At 35.3% G+C, this 14,095-nt stretch overlaps 1 protein-coding gene across 3 annotated transcripts in view; it reads left to right on the top strand.

Annotated features, from left to right (window-relative positions):
* The window catches only part of PUS10 (pseudouridine synthase 10), a 68,784-nt gene that overhangs the window by 33,573 nt on the left and 21,116 nt on the right, over positions 1–14,095 (top strand). For all 3 annotated transcript variants that reach the window (XR_014149301.1, XM_081833587.1, XM_081833588.1), the window contains exons 5-9: positions 5,930–5,964; positions 9,275–9,386; positions 11,600–11,661; positions 11,973–12,018; positions 13,980–14,044. Coding sequence is in view for 2 of the 3 variants with exons in the window: in XM_081833587.1 (XP_081689713.1) it covers positions 5,930–5,964; positions 9,275–9,386; positions 11,600–11,661; positions 11,973–12,018; positions 13,980–14,044 (320 nt within the window). In the remaining variant the exon portion in view is untranslated. The remainder of the gene's footprint in view (positions 1–5,929; positions 5,965–9,274; positions 9,387–11,599; positions 11,662–11,972; positions 12,019–13,979; positions 14,045–14,095) is intronic.

Raw genomic sequence — 14,095 nt, 5'->3', positions numbered from 1 at the left:
TCAAGTTCAACACACAGAATGATTTCAGTCTTGTAATTTTCTTGTGATAACTTGGAATAATTTTTAAATAGTTATTTTCATAGTATTCTTGAGTTATTTACTGAAGAGACCCTTTTCAACAATTAATAGATTCTCAGCAATTAATTTGTCTCTTTGGTATTCTAAAATTTAACATTTACTGTTAAAAGCTGTTTTTCTTGATAGTAATTTTGAAGTAAAATTGTATTTATGACTTGAAATTGAGCTTTTGATACATCGAAGTCTCTTGAATCTGCAAGTTCACTTTACATTAACTGGTATTTCAGTGAGGATGCTAGTTCTCTAAAATCAGATTCTAGGAGGAAATATATTTTTATCCCCTCCGCCACACCCTGTTGCTAACAGATATTCGTTGAGATGTCTTTGTTTCACTGATATTAACTCCAGAGTTACCTGAAATTCAGTTGCCAGGTTATCCTCTCTGACACTAAAGAACAAGACTGAACCATATCTTTTTTTTTTATTATTCAATTTTTAAATTTGAGAATAGTTGACACATGTTACATTAGTTTTAGGTGTACAGTGTAGTGATTTGATGAGTTTATACATGATGCTATGTTCATCACTAGTGTAGCTACCTTCTGTTCTGATACATCACTCTTACAGTATAATGATATTATATATGACTGTGATATAAGACTCTATTCCTTATGCTGTACTCTTTATTCCTGTGACTTATTCATTCTGCAGCTGGAAGGCTGTATCTCCCACTCCCCTTCCCCTATTTTTCCATCCCTCACCCGCCTCCCGTCCGGCAACCATCAGTTTGTTCTCTGTATTTATAGGTCTCATTCTGCTTTTTGATTGTTCATTCATTTGGGTTTTTTTTAGACTTTAGATTCCACACATGAGTGATATCTCTCTTCATGTCTATCCCAGAGCCTTTCATTCATTGCAGCTGTTCTGTCTTTTCTGATCCCGCTTCCCACCTCCATTCCTACCCCACCTTCCCATCCCCATAGAATTTCCTCTTGTGATTATTTCTGATTAAATCCTTCAGAGCTAGGTGAACATCAGCACCTAGAATATTAGAAAATACAATAGAAATTCTCTTCTTAAAATTCACAACTCACAACTCACAAATTTACAACTCAGAAATAGAATTCCCCTGTGAACTAGGTCAGTAGAGCTGTACAACCTAATTTGGCCCACAGATTCATTCTGTCTGTGCTGATTTGTCCTGCTTTTCCCCTCTTGCCATGTGAAAAATAAAAAGTTCAATCTTTTTAATGCTATCCGAAAGTTTGTATTACCAACAGTAGTAGGAAAAGTTGGAGTGAGAAGGGTTTATGTCCCCCTCAACCCTGTAGGGAAAGATAATGTAGAGCATATGGGTAGGTTTTCAAACATAGATGATGTTTTATTCATCAAAAGAGATACCCAGACTCCGTCTGTTAGTCATTACATCATGGGTGTGACATTAGAGACTCCGGAAAAGAAGAGTGAGATTGAGGCAGGGAGGTGGTGGAGCTGAGCAGACGTGGGCGAGGAGTCTTTACCTCAGCTACGTGGTGGAGTCCAGCAATGGTTATAGGCATGCATTCTCCTCCCGCCTCTCTTACCTTCCTCTTTCTCCCACCACGCCTGACACCAAACCTGATACAAAGTGAGGAGCGGGCCCTGGTGAGGCAGATACTCATGGTTGTAGCAGGCTGGGGGAGGGGGAGAAGGAAAGGTTGGGCAGGCATGCTGGGTGGGAAGAGGAAAGAAGAGTGACTGTCGTTACTGACCTCATTGTTGAGCCTACTTCTCAGGTGCCGATTTGTGTGCAAGTAGAAGACATAAATGTGTGTGTGTGTGTGTGTGTGTGTGTGTGTGTTGGGAGAAGAGAGAGCAAGGGTCTCTACCACTAGCTGCCCACACAACTGTTGTCATTTTCCTGTTGGTACAAGTCTGTATTTGTATTATCTTTGTTGTTATAAATGAGTACAGGAGATGTGTAGGATTCAAAAGATTTTAGAGTTTTAAAAAGGGCATTAGTGGTGCGACGCCCGGGTGGCTCAGTTGGTTAAGCATCTGCCTTCCGCTCAAGTCATGATCCCGGGGTCCTGGGTCCTTGCTCAGCGGGGGGCCTGCTTCTCCCTCTGCCTGCTGCTCCCTCTGCTTGTGCTGTCTCTGTCAAATAAATAAATAAAAACTTAAAAAAAAAAAGGGCAGTAGTGGTAATTTAGAAACCATAGTATCACTGCTGGTCACCAAGTCCTGGCAGTCTGTCTCTGTTATCTCTTAAAGCTCTGTACTCCTCTCTATCCCCACAGTATATTTTCCCATGTATGATAATGAAGTAATTTGGTATAAGAACTATTTTATTTTCTTCTTAAGCTACCATGTAAGAAAAATAGTGTGCAGATGATGGTTATATTGTGACTTGATGAACTATACAAGATCAAATGTCAAAAAATCAAATGGTGTCCATTCTTTGTGCTGCCATGGGACTTTACATATACATAAATGTGGCACTTGTTCTGTTATAGTTTCATTCTTTGGAGTCATGCCATAGCTCAGCACTTAAAACCTACTGACCTTTCCAGTTTCATCTCTAGTTGTTGAACCCCTACTCACATTTATGCACACATTGTATATACCCTAAGCACCAGCTTTACTGAATTGTAGCTCCCCAACATGCCATTTTTAATGCCTCTCGTTCTCATCCTTCCTTCCTGCCACCTCTGCTTAAGTCAGCCTCAATTTCTGACCTTACTGTTACACACACTCATTGTTTGGTGCTCAGAACTCTAAGCTCTAAAGCCATTCCCAGGCATAGACTTTCCATGGTGTGTGTGTGTGTGTGTGTGTGTGTGTGTGTGTGTGTGTTACCAGAGTACACAAGCACTTTAGCAAGCAGGTTATTCAACTGCTCTATTTAGCGCTTGCCTAGAATTCTCCAATAACGTGAAAGCAGAGTCCAGGATTAAGTTGTGTGGTTCCTGAATTTTCAGGAGGTGACATATTGCCTTTGGTGCCAAATTTGATTAAACTTGATAACTTTAATGTCACTTGGTTCTGTTGGGGAGGAAGAATTAAATTGCTTACTCTAGAGAATGATTTTTTTCCCACTGAGGAATAGAACATTTATTAAAATTATCTTGGTGACCTGAAAGAGAGAAATGTACTTTTCTTCCTCAGCAGAAGCAGGTCCAGGACATTATTAGCATGTAGTAAAAATTGAATAATTGAGCAACACTGACTTCTTTGGGATTCAGCCTTCCAGCCCCTGCTATGTGATTAGTTCTGTCCAACCTGCTGGCATGCTTGAGCAGGAAGCCTGCAGAGGATTAGGAAGGAAAAACCCTTTAGCAAATCTCAGGTAGTGAAGACATTTGATTTAATTTTATATGTTACGCATGGTAATCTGGTTTCCCTTGGCAACCTCCAGTTCTGCCCTACTTTATAATCAGAGGATGGCAGGACATTGCAGATTTGATGGCATCACCTGAAAGTGACTATAGAAAACAGAATTTGCTTCAAAAGAGGAGAGAAAAAGGTCACTAAAAAAGAATAGAAGAACTTGAGTCCCCTTAAAGAATGGACAGATAATTCTCTATAGCTTAGATACCCATGAGGATTTCATTGATGAGAAAAGTTCAGGACTATCTATAGGAGAGCAGTTTGGGAAGTGAGGGAAAGGAATCAAGTCTTGTAAATCTTTTTTTTTTTTTAATTTTTTATTTATTTATTTGACAGAGAGAGAGATAGCGAGAGCAGGAACACAAGCAGGGGGAGTGGGAGAGGGAGAAGCAGGCTTCCTGCCGAGCAAGGAGCCCGATGTGGGACTCGATCCCAGAACCCTGGGATCATGACCTGAGCCGAAGGCAGATGCTTAACGACTGAGCCACCCAGGCGCCCAAGTCTTGTAAATCTTTTAAGGGATAATAATTTGGGGCACCTGGGTGGCTCATTTGGTTAAGCGTCTGCATTCAGCTCAGGTCATGATCCCAGGGTCCTGGGATTGAGCCCCACGTTGGGCTCTCTGCTCAGCAAGGAGTCTTCTCTCTCTCCCTCTGCCCCTGCCTCCCCCCCAACTCATGTTCTCTCTCGCTCGCTTTGCTCTCTCTCTCAAATAAATAATCTTTAAGGGAAAAAAAGGGATAATAATTTTATCATTTGTGAATTGCAGTTAAGGTTTTAATTCAAAAATGACAATAGTAGTTACTATTTGTTAAGTACATGCCAGGAATCTTACTTGGTTCTTTACATATACAACTTCATTGAATCCCCACAGTCTCCCTTCAAGGGGAGTATTAATATCCCTTTTTGGATGAGAAAACAAATATTTATTGATCTCTTAAAGTATGGAGGCTGGAGGAAGGTGGGGCAATATGGACTACAAGGTTTCAGCTTTGGGAGATCATTTTTCACTTTTTTCTATGATCTTAAAGTCCTACAAGTCTTAATAGCCTCTATTCCAAAATAGTATACTAATACCCATTAATGATGACCTTTAGCCACCCAGAATAGTTTAAGTTACATTCATCTTAGTGTAACTCTTTCATTTTACCCATTAGGAAACTGAGTGCCAGAAATTTGGTAAAGCCTAAAACTAGGTCTCCTGACTCCTAGTAATTGGTGTATTTTACCATGCCCCTATACTTTTCCAAGAGGGCTTGCGTAAATGGGAGGAAAGAAGGATGGGGTCTTGTCGTGCTGTCAGTGGCATTAGGTTGAACTAGCAAAGTAAACAAACTACTGAATCAGAAGGTACTGATGAGATGTTTAGGCATTGGGAACAATTCTAGTTCTTACTTGGCCAGTAATTAATTTATTCTGCTTGACTCATGTCTGAACAATGTAATACACCTAAGATTTCCAAATAAGTCTTTAAAGGTATCTAGTGCCTCACTGGTCATTTGAAGTTTAAAAGGACAGGATTCTACATACGAACTGTAACATGTGTGTGGGGGGGGGCAGGTCTTGAGGTAGATGTGAGCGATAATGAATGGCCACTTTTGTGACAGGCGGATGCAGAGACTACATATGGTATTTTATTGACTTACACATGTATGCTTCTGTCATGTTCACAAAATGCTATATAATGAGATAGGACATGTCATTAGCTTTCTGTAAAGTGACAGCTTTGGGAGCCTACTGGCAAACTGAGAAATCTTAGTATCACACACTTACTATGTAAAGCATTTTATATGAATTTAATTTAATCCTTATAACAACCATAATTGTGAATGTTATCTCCATTTTAGCAACTTTTTAAGTTTTTTATTAATTCTTCCCAGAACGTTTTCTCTAACATTTTACTATGAGAATTTTTAAACATACAGTAGGGTTGAAAGAATTGTACAATGAACACCCGTATACCCACCTAGATTCTATAATTGTTACTATTTTTCTGTATTTCCTTTATTATGTATTTTGTCATCAGTTTATCCATCCACCCATCTTAGTTTTTGTTGTATTCCGAAGTGAGTTACGGATGTTGGTACATTTTACTTCTAAACACTTACATGTGGACATCATTAATTAGAGTTAAAAATGTGGTAGCCCTATTAAAAAAATGAAAACAAAAAAACTGAGGCCTTCAGTTCTGTTTGGGGGACATAGTAGGTCTTCGTTCACTTTTGGCCTTCCTCTGTGAAATACTAAGAGACTTTAAGAAAAAAAGTGAGCTACTCATGTTAAACACTTATACCTCATTAATGAGATAGAAATCTGTTCCTAGGCCACAAGCAACCCAGCACTGCAAAGTGGCATCTTACCTCATTTCTGATTTTAAATGAGAATGAGGTCATTGCCACATTTCTGAACACTAACTCCTCCCCTAAAAAGGAGAGTTTGATTAGCAAATTAGTTAAGCACTTTAGTAATGATATTGGAACTTCATTTCAATGAACATTTTTCCCCTTTTCTCTTCTTCTGGGTGTGACTAAATTGCCTACAGCATGCTGCATGGTTGCTGGTAAAACAGGAAATGGGGTAAGTAATTTAGGTAGGGAATTTGTTCTACCATTTAAATATAAGCTACCTGATTCTTAAAGTGCTTTTACTACTACTATCTCTTTTTTTAGAGTGACTTCACTAGCTCCTAGAGAAATTGAAAGAAAGAGAAAAATTTTATTATATGAGTTTGGGTGTCAACCTTGTTAAATTAGTTTATTGGCATGGCACATTATTAGTAGATATTAAAGTGGATTCATTTTTTTGTAGATTTAACATTGAATGTAAATACGTATTTTATATTTTTACATTAGGCACTTATATAATGTAGCTTGGCAAGCTATTATAAAAGAATAAATTTTATACTAGTCTTAGAAACTAAATTATAAACTATACTATAAAAGATACAAAGTAAAATCCTATTTAAAGCAGAACAACAGTGAGTTTATACATAGATAAAACGTGTAAAACATAGGTCCACAGTCCTTTATCTGAAACCCTTGGGGACCAAATGTGTTTTGGAATTTAGAATTTTTTTAGATTTTAGAAATGTAATATGGTGATAAATACCATATATAACATACCCCTCCCCTCCATGGTCTGAGGTGGTACTCTATAATCAAACGCATTAATGTGTTTGATTTCTGCAGTGAAATTCTGCAGTGAAACATAAATATTCACATTAAGTTTGATACACAAAGTCTCTAAACAGCCTCACATGTTCAAGTCAGTGTTTGTTTGCCAACTGGTTTAAGAAAAAAAAAAAGTCTTTAATTTTCCAGACCTTTTTTGGATTTTGAAACTAAAAATTCTATACCAATATAAAAAGGGCCACATGACTACTTAAGTTTCCTGTGCACTCTGGAGAGAAAAGCACAAAGAGAAGTATAGATTTCTGTATTTGAATCTTATATTTGGTTAAGTGATTTATAAAAAAAGTAATTGATTTGGCCTTTTTTTTTTTTTCACATCTGCTTTTCTGAAAGGGTAATAGCTATATATCTAGCAAAGGTTTTGGGGTTTAGTTAGGTTATGTTAAATTAGTCTCAAATGCTTGTGATTCTGGCATAATAAAATTTGATCCTATGTTTGATAAATTTTTTAGCACAGTCAAGGCATGCTATTTTCTAAATGTTTCCAGTTTCCATCCACATTGGTTGTGAGTTGCTGTTGTTATTCTTTATTGAAGAATTTTAAACTAAGCTTAGCTCTTCCAAAAGATCCTGTTCAATATAGAGATATTGGCACAGAAGAAATACAGAATACTAATCTTTTCCCTCAGTATCCGTAGTTCATTCTACATTCAAAATATTGTGGAGAAATCATTAAAGAATTGATTCAAGGAATTTAGAAAAATTAATCGTGCTTGGATATTTTGGCTCATCTTTCCTCTGGAATGGTTGTCATATTGTATCTATAGCAAAAGTGGTTGCAGTTGACATCCTCATCAGTAGTTATCTGACACAGGAGAGAGGGAAATGCAGTTACTAAGTACTCAGTTGGGACTGAATTTACCTCAATGACAACTAATGCCTCTAAAGGACCATCAGGCATATGCTAAGAACCTCTGTGAAAACATTTACCCTAAATTATATTAGAAAAGTTATTAAGGCACATTGAATTTGCAGGATTAAAAATCTGGCATTTTAAGTGTTAAATTTTTGCCTTGTGTAGAAGGTTAAGATTTCCAAGATGTCTATTAACCCCTTTCTAAAACTGTTCTTTAATCTGGAAAGAAAAAATACCTGTAGGTTTTTTTTTTTTTAATTGGACTAAGATGTCTAAATCTATTTCAAAGACTATGAAGGATTTAAAATACCAGTAATGTCTTAACCCATATTTTGGATTGCTTTTTGCTGCAACTCTTGGTACTCTCTAGAATCTAAACAATGTTTAAATAGTTTTCTATTCTTGTGTTTTCCATTTCAACTTTTTATCCTTTAAAATGAGTTCTCAAACATTAATTACTTTTCAACTGTGATGTTATTTTATGCAAATATCATTAAACTGTTGGTACAATATCAAGATAGTCTTTTAAAATACTTAAAATGTTTCTGATATTCAGAGAATTAGGAACAGTTTAAGAAGTTCAAACAGTGTTTCAATAAGTTCTTGAATGTAGAGAGTAATTTGATTCTTTGTCAGATGTAGGGTTTATCTGAGTTTTTTATTGTTAAACCACAACATCAACCATTTCATAATTTGTATTCTTAGAGGAAAGTCGTCTTTATATGTTTTTTAGATCAATTAAATTTAGCCATTAGCTAAATTATTTTTTATTTTCTACCTGCAGTTAGTAGTGTCTTTTTGTCTTTAAGAATTAAATTACAACGAATGTTTGATATAAGTAGTCATTTCTATCAGTGAAAATTGGACATAGAAGAAATGATTCACAAGTTGGTCCTAACATCTCTTGTTAAAAGCAGCCCTGTATATAGCCATAAAACTGATTTGTAGTTCATAAGACTGATTTGAATGGTGTGGACTTGTTAATTCATTAGTGATATCATAGTATTCTCAGCATAGCAAAGCAGTTTTAATAATATCATACCATACATGCTTTTCTTTCTTTTTATTTAAGTTCCTTTCTTTTTTAAAAATTTCTTAGTAGGCTCCATGCCCAACATGGGGCTTGAACTCATGACCCTGAGATCAAGAGTTGCATGTTCTACCAACTGAGGCAACTAGGCACCCCCTTCAGTTCCTTTCTATAACAATTTTAGGTTACAAACTAAAAGCTAGAGATCATAACTGGGACTTCCTGAAACCTATTTATTGGCTCATGAGTAGATTTGGGGGGAATGTCAGATTTTTATTCAGACATTTTTCTGATATTAAAGTGACAAGCATTTCAGCACATCGATACTTTATGTTTCTTCTTTAGCACTAAAGTATAGCTTTTACGTTGATTTCCCAAAAGTAAACCCCATTATTAGGAAGAGAGTAGATGTAAAAATTTTTAGTCTGGATGAGATTATTGTAATACACAGTTTTATTGTTCCTGAGCAATAAACAATCCCTTCTATTCCATCTTTCTGTCTTCTGACCTATAACCCTGGAATCTGGCAATGGTAGTTCAGAAAAACTTATTAGTATACTTTTGTCTTTGAAGCTTAAAAACTGTCTTATATACCATTTTAAAAAGCTGTTTTTTGATTCTACTAGACTATAAGGTCCAGGAGCTGAGGAATTTTTGTCTGCTTATTCTCTGCTTTCTATCCAATGTGTAAAAAGTGCCTGGGACATAGTAGGCACTCAATAAATATTTTTAAATAATTGCATGAATTCTTTCCTTTAGCAGAAAAAGTAAAGTTTTCCATTTCAGTGAATTAATTTTTATGTTATTCAGAAAACAGAGTCTGTCGCTGGGAAGAAATGATATAGTTCAGCTAAAAGAAGCCTACAAATGGATAACTCAACCCCTGTTTTCAGAGGAACTGGGTGTTCCCATTGATGGAAAGGTATTGGGTCATCGTCAGCATTGTTAATTTCATTCTCTGGTTTTACCAGTTTTACTTCATTATATGGTAGAGTTTTGATTAGCCAAAATAATCTTCTCTTTAAATAACCCAATGGAGAATTTTTAAGCTTTTAAAATACTAATTTCTAACAGTCTTAAATTGAGAAAGATTTTATTTTTTTAAGACTTCTTTATGATCTAAGACATTTATGAGTGTAACAAATGTAGTATACCATAATTGACTTGAAAAGATTAGAAATGAATCTAAGCCTTTAATATGTCTATAGTTTAATTGGAGAGACACATGTACTGATACCAAGCAATATAGAAGTAACTGTGAATAAGTGTAGAGCCAACTCTAGACTATTTAAATTCAGTTATCTGTGGCTAATCTTGTTTTCAGGTACAATCAATCAACTATAGTGAGCATGGGTTCAACCCATCCCACCTTGTTATATCTCAAGTCCCTCTATTTAATTTTAGGCAAAGACTGCCTTTGAAACCAGAACACCTAGCCATCTCCCCTGTTCCATAATGGACCTTGCCTCAGTCTCCAGAATGGACTAAATTTTAGGAAAGAGCTCAACAAGATATATTCCCAGCTCATCTTAAATTAGATTTTTATAGTATGACTTCATTGCTTCATGATTTTGCTTGAAGGAAATTCCCTGAATATCAGACACACCCCTATTCAAGTAAAATCACAAAACCATCTTTCAAAGCTAAATAGTTAAAAAAATTTTTTACCATTCAGAATTATATAGCTCTGTTTCCTTCTGTTAGTAAGAATAAACTCTCTCCTTTAAACTGAATACTGACAGAATAGAGAATAAAACCACTTCACACATATACCGAGGGGAAATGAGGTAATGAAAGTACTTTGGAAATTAGAGAAGTCATTGATGCAAAATATTTTTACCTCAAACTTCAGTTTTGAAGCATAAGTAATTTTACATGTTGAATTAATGAGAACAGAAAATAGAAAACAAAAGATGCAACAATGTTCTAATAGATTCAGAATGAGTGAAGTTTTCTTGAGTAAAAGCAATGTCTTGTAATTTTAATTTTACTGTGTAAATTAGAGAGCAAAAAAAATTTAGCTATTCAGTGTTGTGATTCTAGAGAAGCTAATATGCTGTTGACAATCCAATGCAATCAGTAAATACAGAAATACTCAATAAAAAAGATAAAATTGTTACATGGTATGGCATTTATCATTTTTCTCAATGTGGAATTTTGTTCTCTGTGAAGATTAATGTACATAGAGTATGAAATTGTGCTTTTTTTTTTGTATGCAAGGATGTTCATTATAGCATTTTTTAATAATGGAAAAGTTTACAACTTAAACATCCAACACTCCCTGGAGTTGAAGAGATGAAAAGATGTCCACAACATAATATTAATTAAATAAAGCAATTTTCTAAAAGTATGTTTAATATCCTAAGAAGTATATACATTTATGTTTATATTCATAAAAATGGCTAGAAGGAAACACACCTATTACTATGTTCTACCTCAGTGGTGTGGGATAAAAAATCCATTCTTTTTGATTATTTTATAATTTGTATGTATCATTTTTATAATAAAAATTAAGATCTCTTTTTTTTAAATTTTTTTATTCTTATATTATCCCCATACATTACATCATTAGTTTTAGATGTAGTGTTCCATGATTCATTGTTTGTGCATAACACTCAGTGCTCCATGCAGCATGTGCCCTCCTCAATACCCATCACCAGGCTTTTAAAACTCAAATCCACTAAGAAGTTTGAGTAAAGTGCCACAAAATAAATAATAAAAAATAAAGGCTCCCACAGAGATTTTAAGCATGTGAATAAAACGCTTTTGCCTTGCTAATAATTGTAATCATAGGAACAATTATCTCTTTCCAATTCCCTGAATTCTCTTTCATCTTCACATTGAATTTATATACATGTACAAAAATCATACAAATTTATTTTAAAATTTGTTAAAAAATTTTTTTTGGTAGAATAACTAGTGATTGAGCTTTAGAAATAAAAAAAAAGCCAAAAAACAAAACTATTTCCTTTCCAGCTGCCCCATGCACAAGCTGATTTGAGAACAGTAGTATTTTCAGTTTTCCTTGCCGCTGTTTGTGAGCCAATCTTTGAGAATTAATTTCTATTTCCATTCATAAGTGGTTAGATGTTGGTTTCCTTTTGCTCATTTTTAAACTGTCTTTATAATTTTTAGAGCTTGTTTGAAGTGAGTGTGGTCTTTGCTCACCCAGAAACAGTTGAGGATTGCCACTTCCTGTAAGTTGCTACATAAACAACAATGTCAGTTGTGTAACATTGTTAATGCTTTTTTGGTTTTCATGAAACAGTGTTCCTCCTCTTTGTAATGAGCATATCAGAACTTGTCATGTCTGTTAGTAGGTTTAAAATGTGCTGTCTAATATAAGGGTGTAGGCATACCAGTACAGCTGGTATAGGGATTCATTTTGTCTGCTCTTGATATATTGAGTTTAGCAGCCATATATATTAAAATATATAAAATATATTTGAATTATATTCACCCCAAAATAAACTCATTAACTTTTTTTATTAACTTAAATTTTACTTAGACGTGCAATATGCCCAGATTGCTTCAAGCCAGCCAAAAACAAACAGGTAAGGATTCCTCCTTTTTATTCTTTATTGAGTTTTGTCTGCACTGAATATTCAGATTAACAGCAAAATGATATGCGTTAGAAATACTGGCAGTGTATTATACTAAGAATCATTCTTTAAATATTTCCATTTGCTACATTTATTTTAATTTTTTTTCAACTCTGAATACCTTTGCCTCTAGCTAGGAAGTCATAACACAAACATTCTCATATTTGTGTCGCTGTCTGGGTTGTTTCCCTGGTGTTGTTAAATTTAGAACCAGTGTTTCAGTGATGTTACTGTTACCCATTTGGGGGAAATTCAACTTTTAGGTTTTAATCCCCAAATTAACTCATTGAGGAAAATCCACGTTAATTATTAGCATTCCAAACTTTTGTCTAATATCCATTTTCTAGGAATTGGTATTTAAGAAATATAATCCAAAATAAATTATTTTACTTAGGACAATCGGAATTAATATGGCCTGTTTCAGGCTACATTTGCAAAAGGACATTTTATTTAAACTTCCCTTTATTTGATGTGAGCTGGTCTTCATATTAATGAGCAAATTAGTTAGCATATATTTTTAGTTTCTACCATGCCAGGAGGGAATGGCAAAGTAATGATATTGGCAAGATTTCATGCCACAGATACCTAGCTAGTTTTATGCAGAGACTCAGGCATTCTTAGTTTTACTAACATCTATTTTGCTGTTATGGTTGTTAAGAAGAATATAAGCATATTACCAAAGATACATCTATTGGTCTTTACTCTTGGCTTTGATTAATTGCCGAGCCTTTTGGAACTGGGTGCGGGGTGGGTGTTGGGGGAGAGTTTGTAACATTTGTTGAATGCCCTGTGCAGAAATAATTTACAAATGCAGGCAAAGCCTAAAGCACTCCTTCCCACCTTTCTCACATCATGATACACCTAGAACATTACAATGTTTGTCCAGCACCCTGAGGTCAACAAATGAAGTTGCTCTAAGTTGGAGGCAATGGGCCGGGGAGTTCTCTCTGTCCAGGTCCTGCCCCTCTGCCCTTGTGAATTAGAGGGCTCAACATCTTAGGTACAATTATAGCTTATTGCTTTGCCATACCAGTTGGAAAGCTCTGTCCAAATAACCTGTAGCCATATTTATATTGAAGATCTTGTTTCAGTTTTTGTTATTTTTGAGGAAATATACAAGTACCAGCACCAAATAATGGAATAAGGACATTTTTGTCAAAGCATCATCGACACCACATCATTTGGCCAGTAGTACAGTTGTATGTAGCTTTCCTGCCTTTTTGCTGGGAGCAAATTACATGACCTTTTGAGATTCTTTCAGGCTTAAGATTTCATATCTTAACAAATAGGCACTTATTTTTCAGTTTTAACCCTATACCTAGGGGTTCTCCAAAATATGGTTTAGAAAACCATTGATGATAAACCGTTGAGATGCCTACATGTGCCTCTTTAGAGTCAAGCGTAATTTCTCCAAACAGAAGAGACAACTGTGATTGATCATAGTAAAGCCATTTTATACGCACTAATTCATTCTAGTGTATCTATGATGTGGTTTGGCTTTTCTGGTCTTAAAAAACCCAGTGTGGGACATTTGTTGTAGATGCCCTTCTATTCAGCATGGTGAATTTGTTTAATTTATCTGTGGCTGGTGAGTGATGTTGAGTTGCTAGATGCCAGGTCATGCTGGTTGGCTCTGTTTACCTCTTAGCCTGGCAACCTGCTGCTAAATTGTTCTGCTAGATCTACCTGTTATTGTGGACATAGACTAAATTGAAAAAGAGGGTTGTGGGGAGAACTGACAGTATGAATGCTTAATGTTTTATTTTCTTAAGCTTTTAAGTATTTCTGTCCTGTAAGTATGATTTAAAATGATGTCATTTCTCCAACCATGTTCTGTGTTTCACCTCTGATGTTTTCTTGTTTTCTTGCCTGGGTGATAAAATGTCTTTTCTTTTCATTTTTACCTTATATAGTCAGTGTTCACTAGAATGGCAGTTATGAAAGCATTGAATAAGATAAAAGAAGAGGATTTCCGCAAGTAAGTAGAAGTATAGACACATGGGAGCATCATGGAATTTTCTAATAAAAG

The sequence above is a fragment of the Leptonychotes weddellii genome, chromosome 10 (assembly GCF_054177405.1).
Source record: "Leptonychotes weddellii isolate Sample4059 chromosome 10, ASM5417740v2, whole genome shotgun sequence".
Lineage (NCBI taxonomy): Eukaryota > Metazoa > Chordata > Mammalia > Carnivora > Phocidae > Leptonychotes > Leptonychotes weddellii.
The sequence above is the reverse complement of the archived record's forward strand: the minus strand, read 5'-3'. Positions and strand labels throughout refer to the sequence as shown.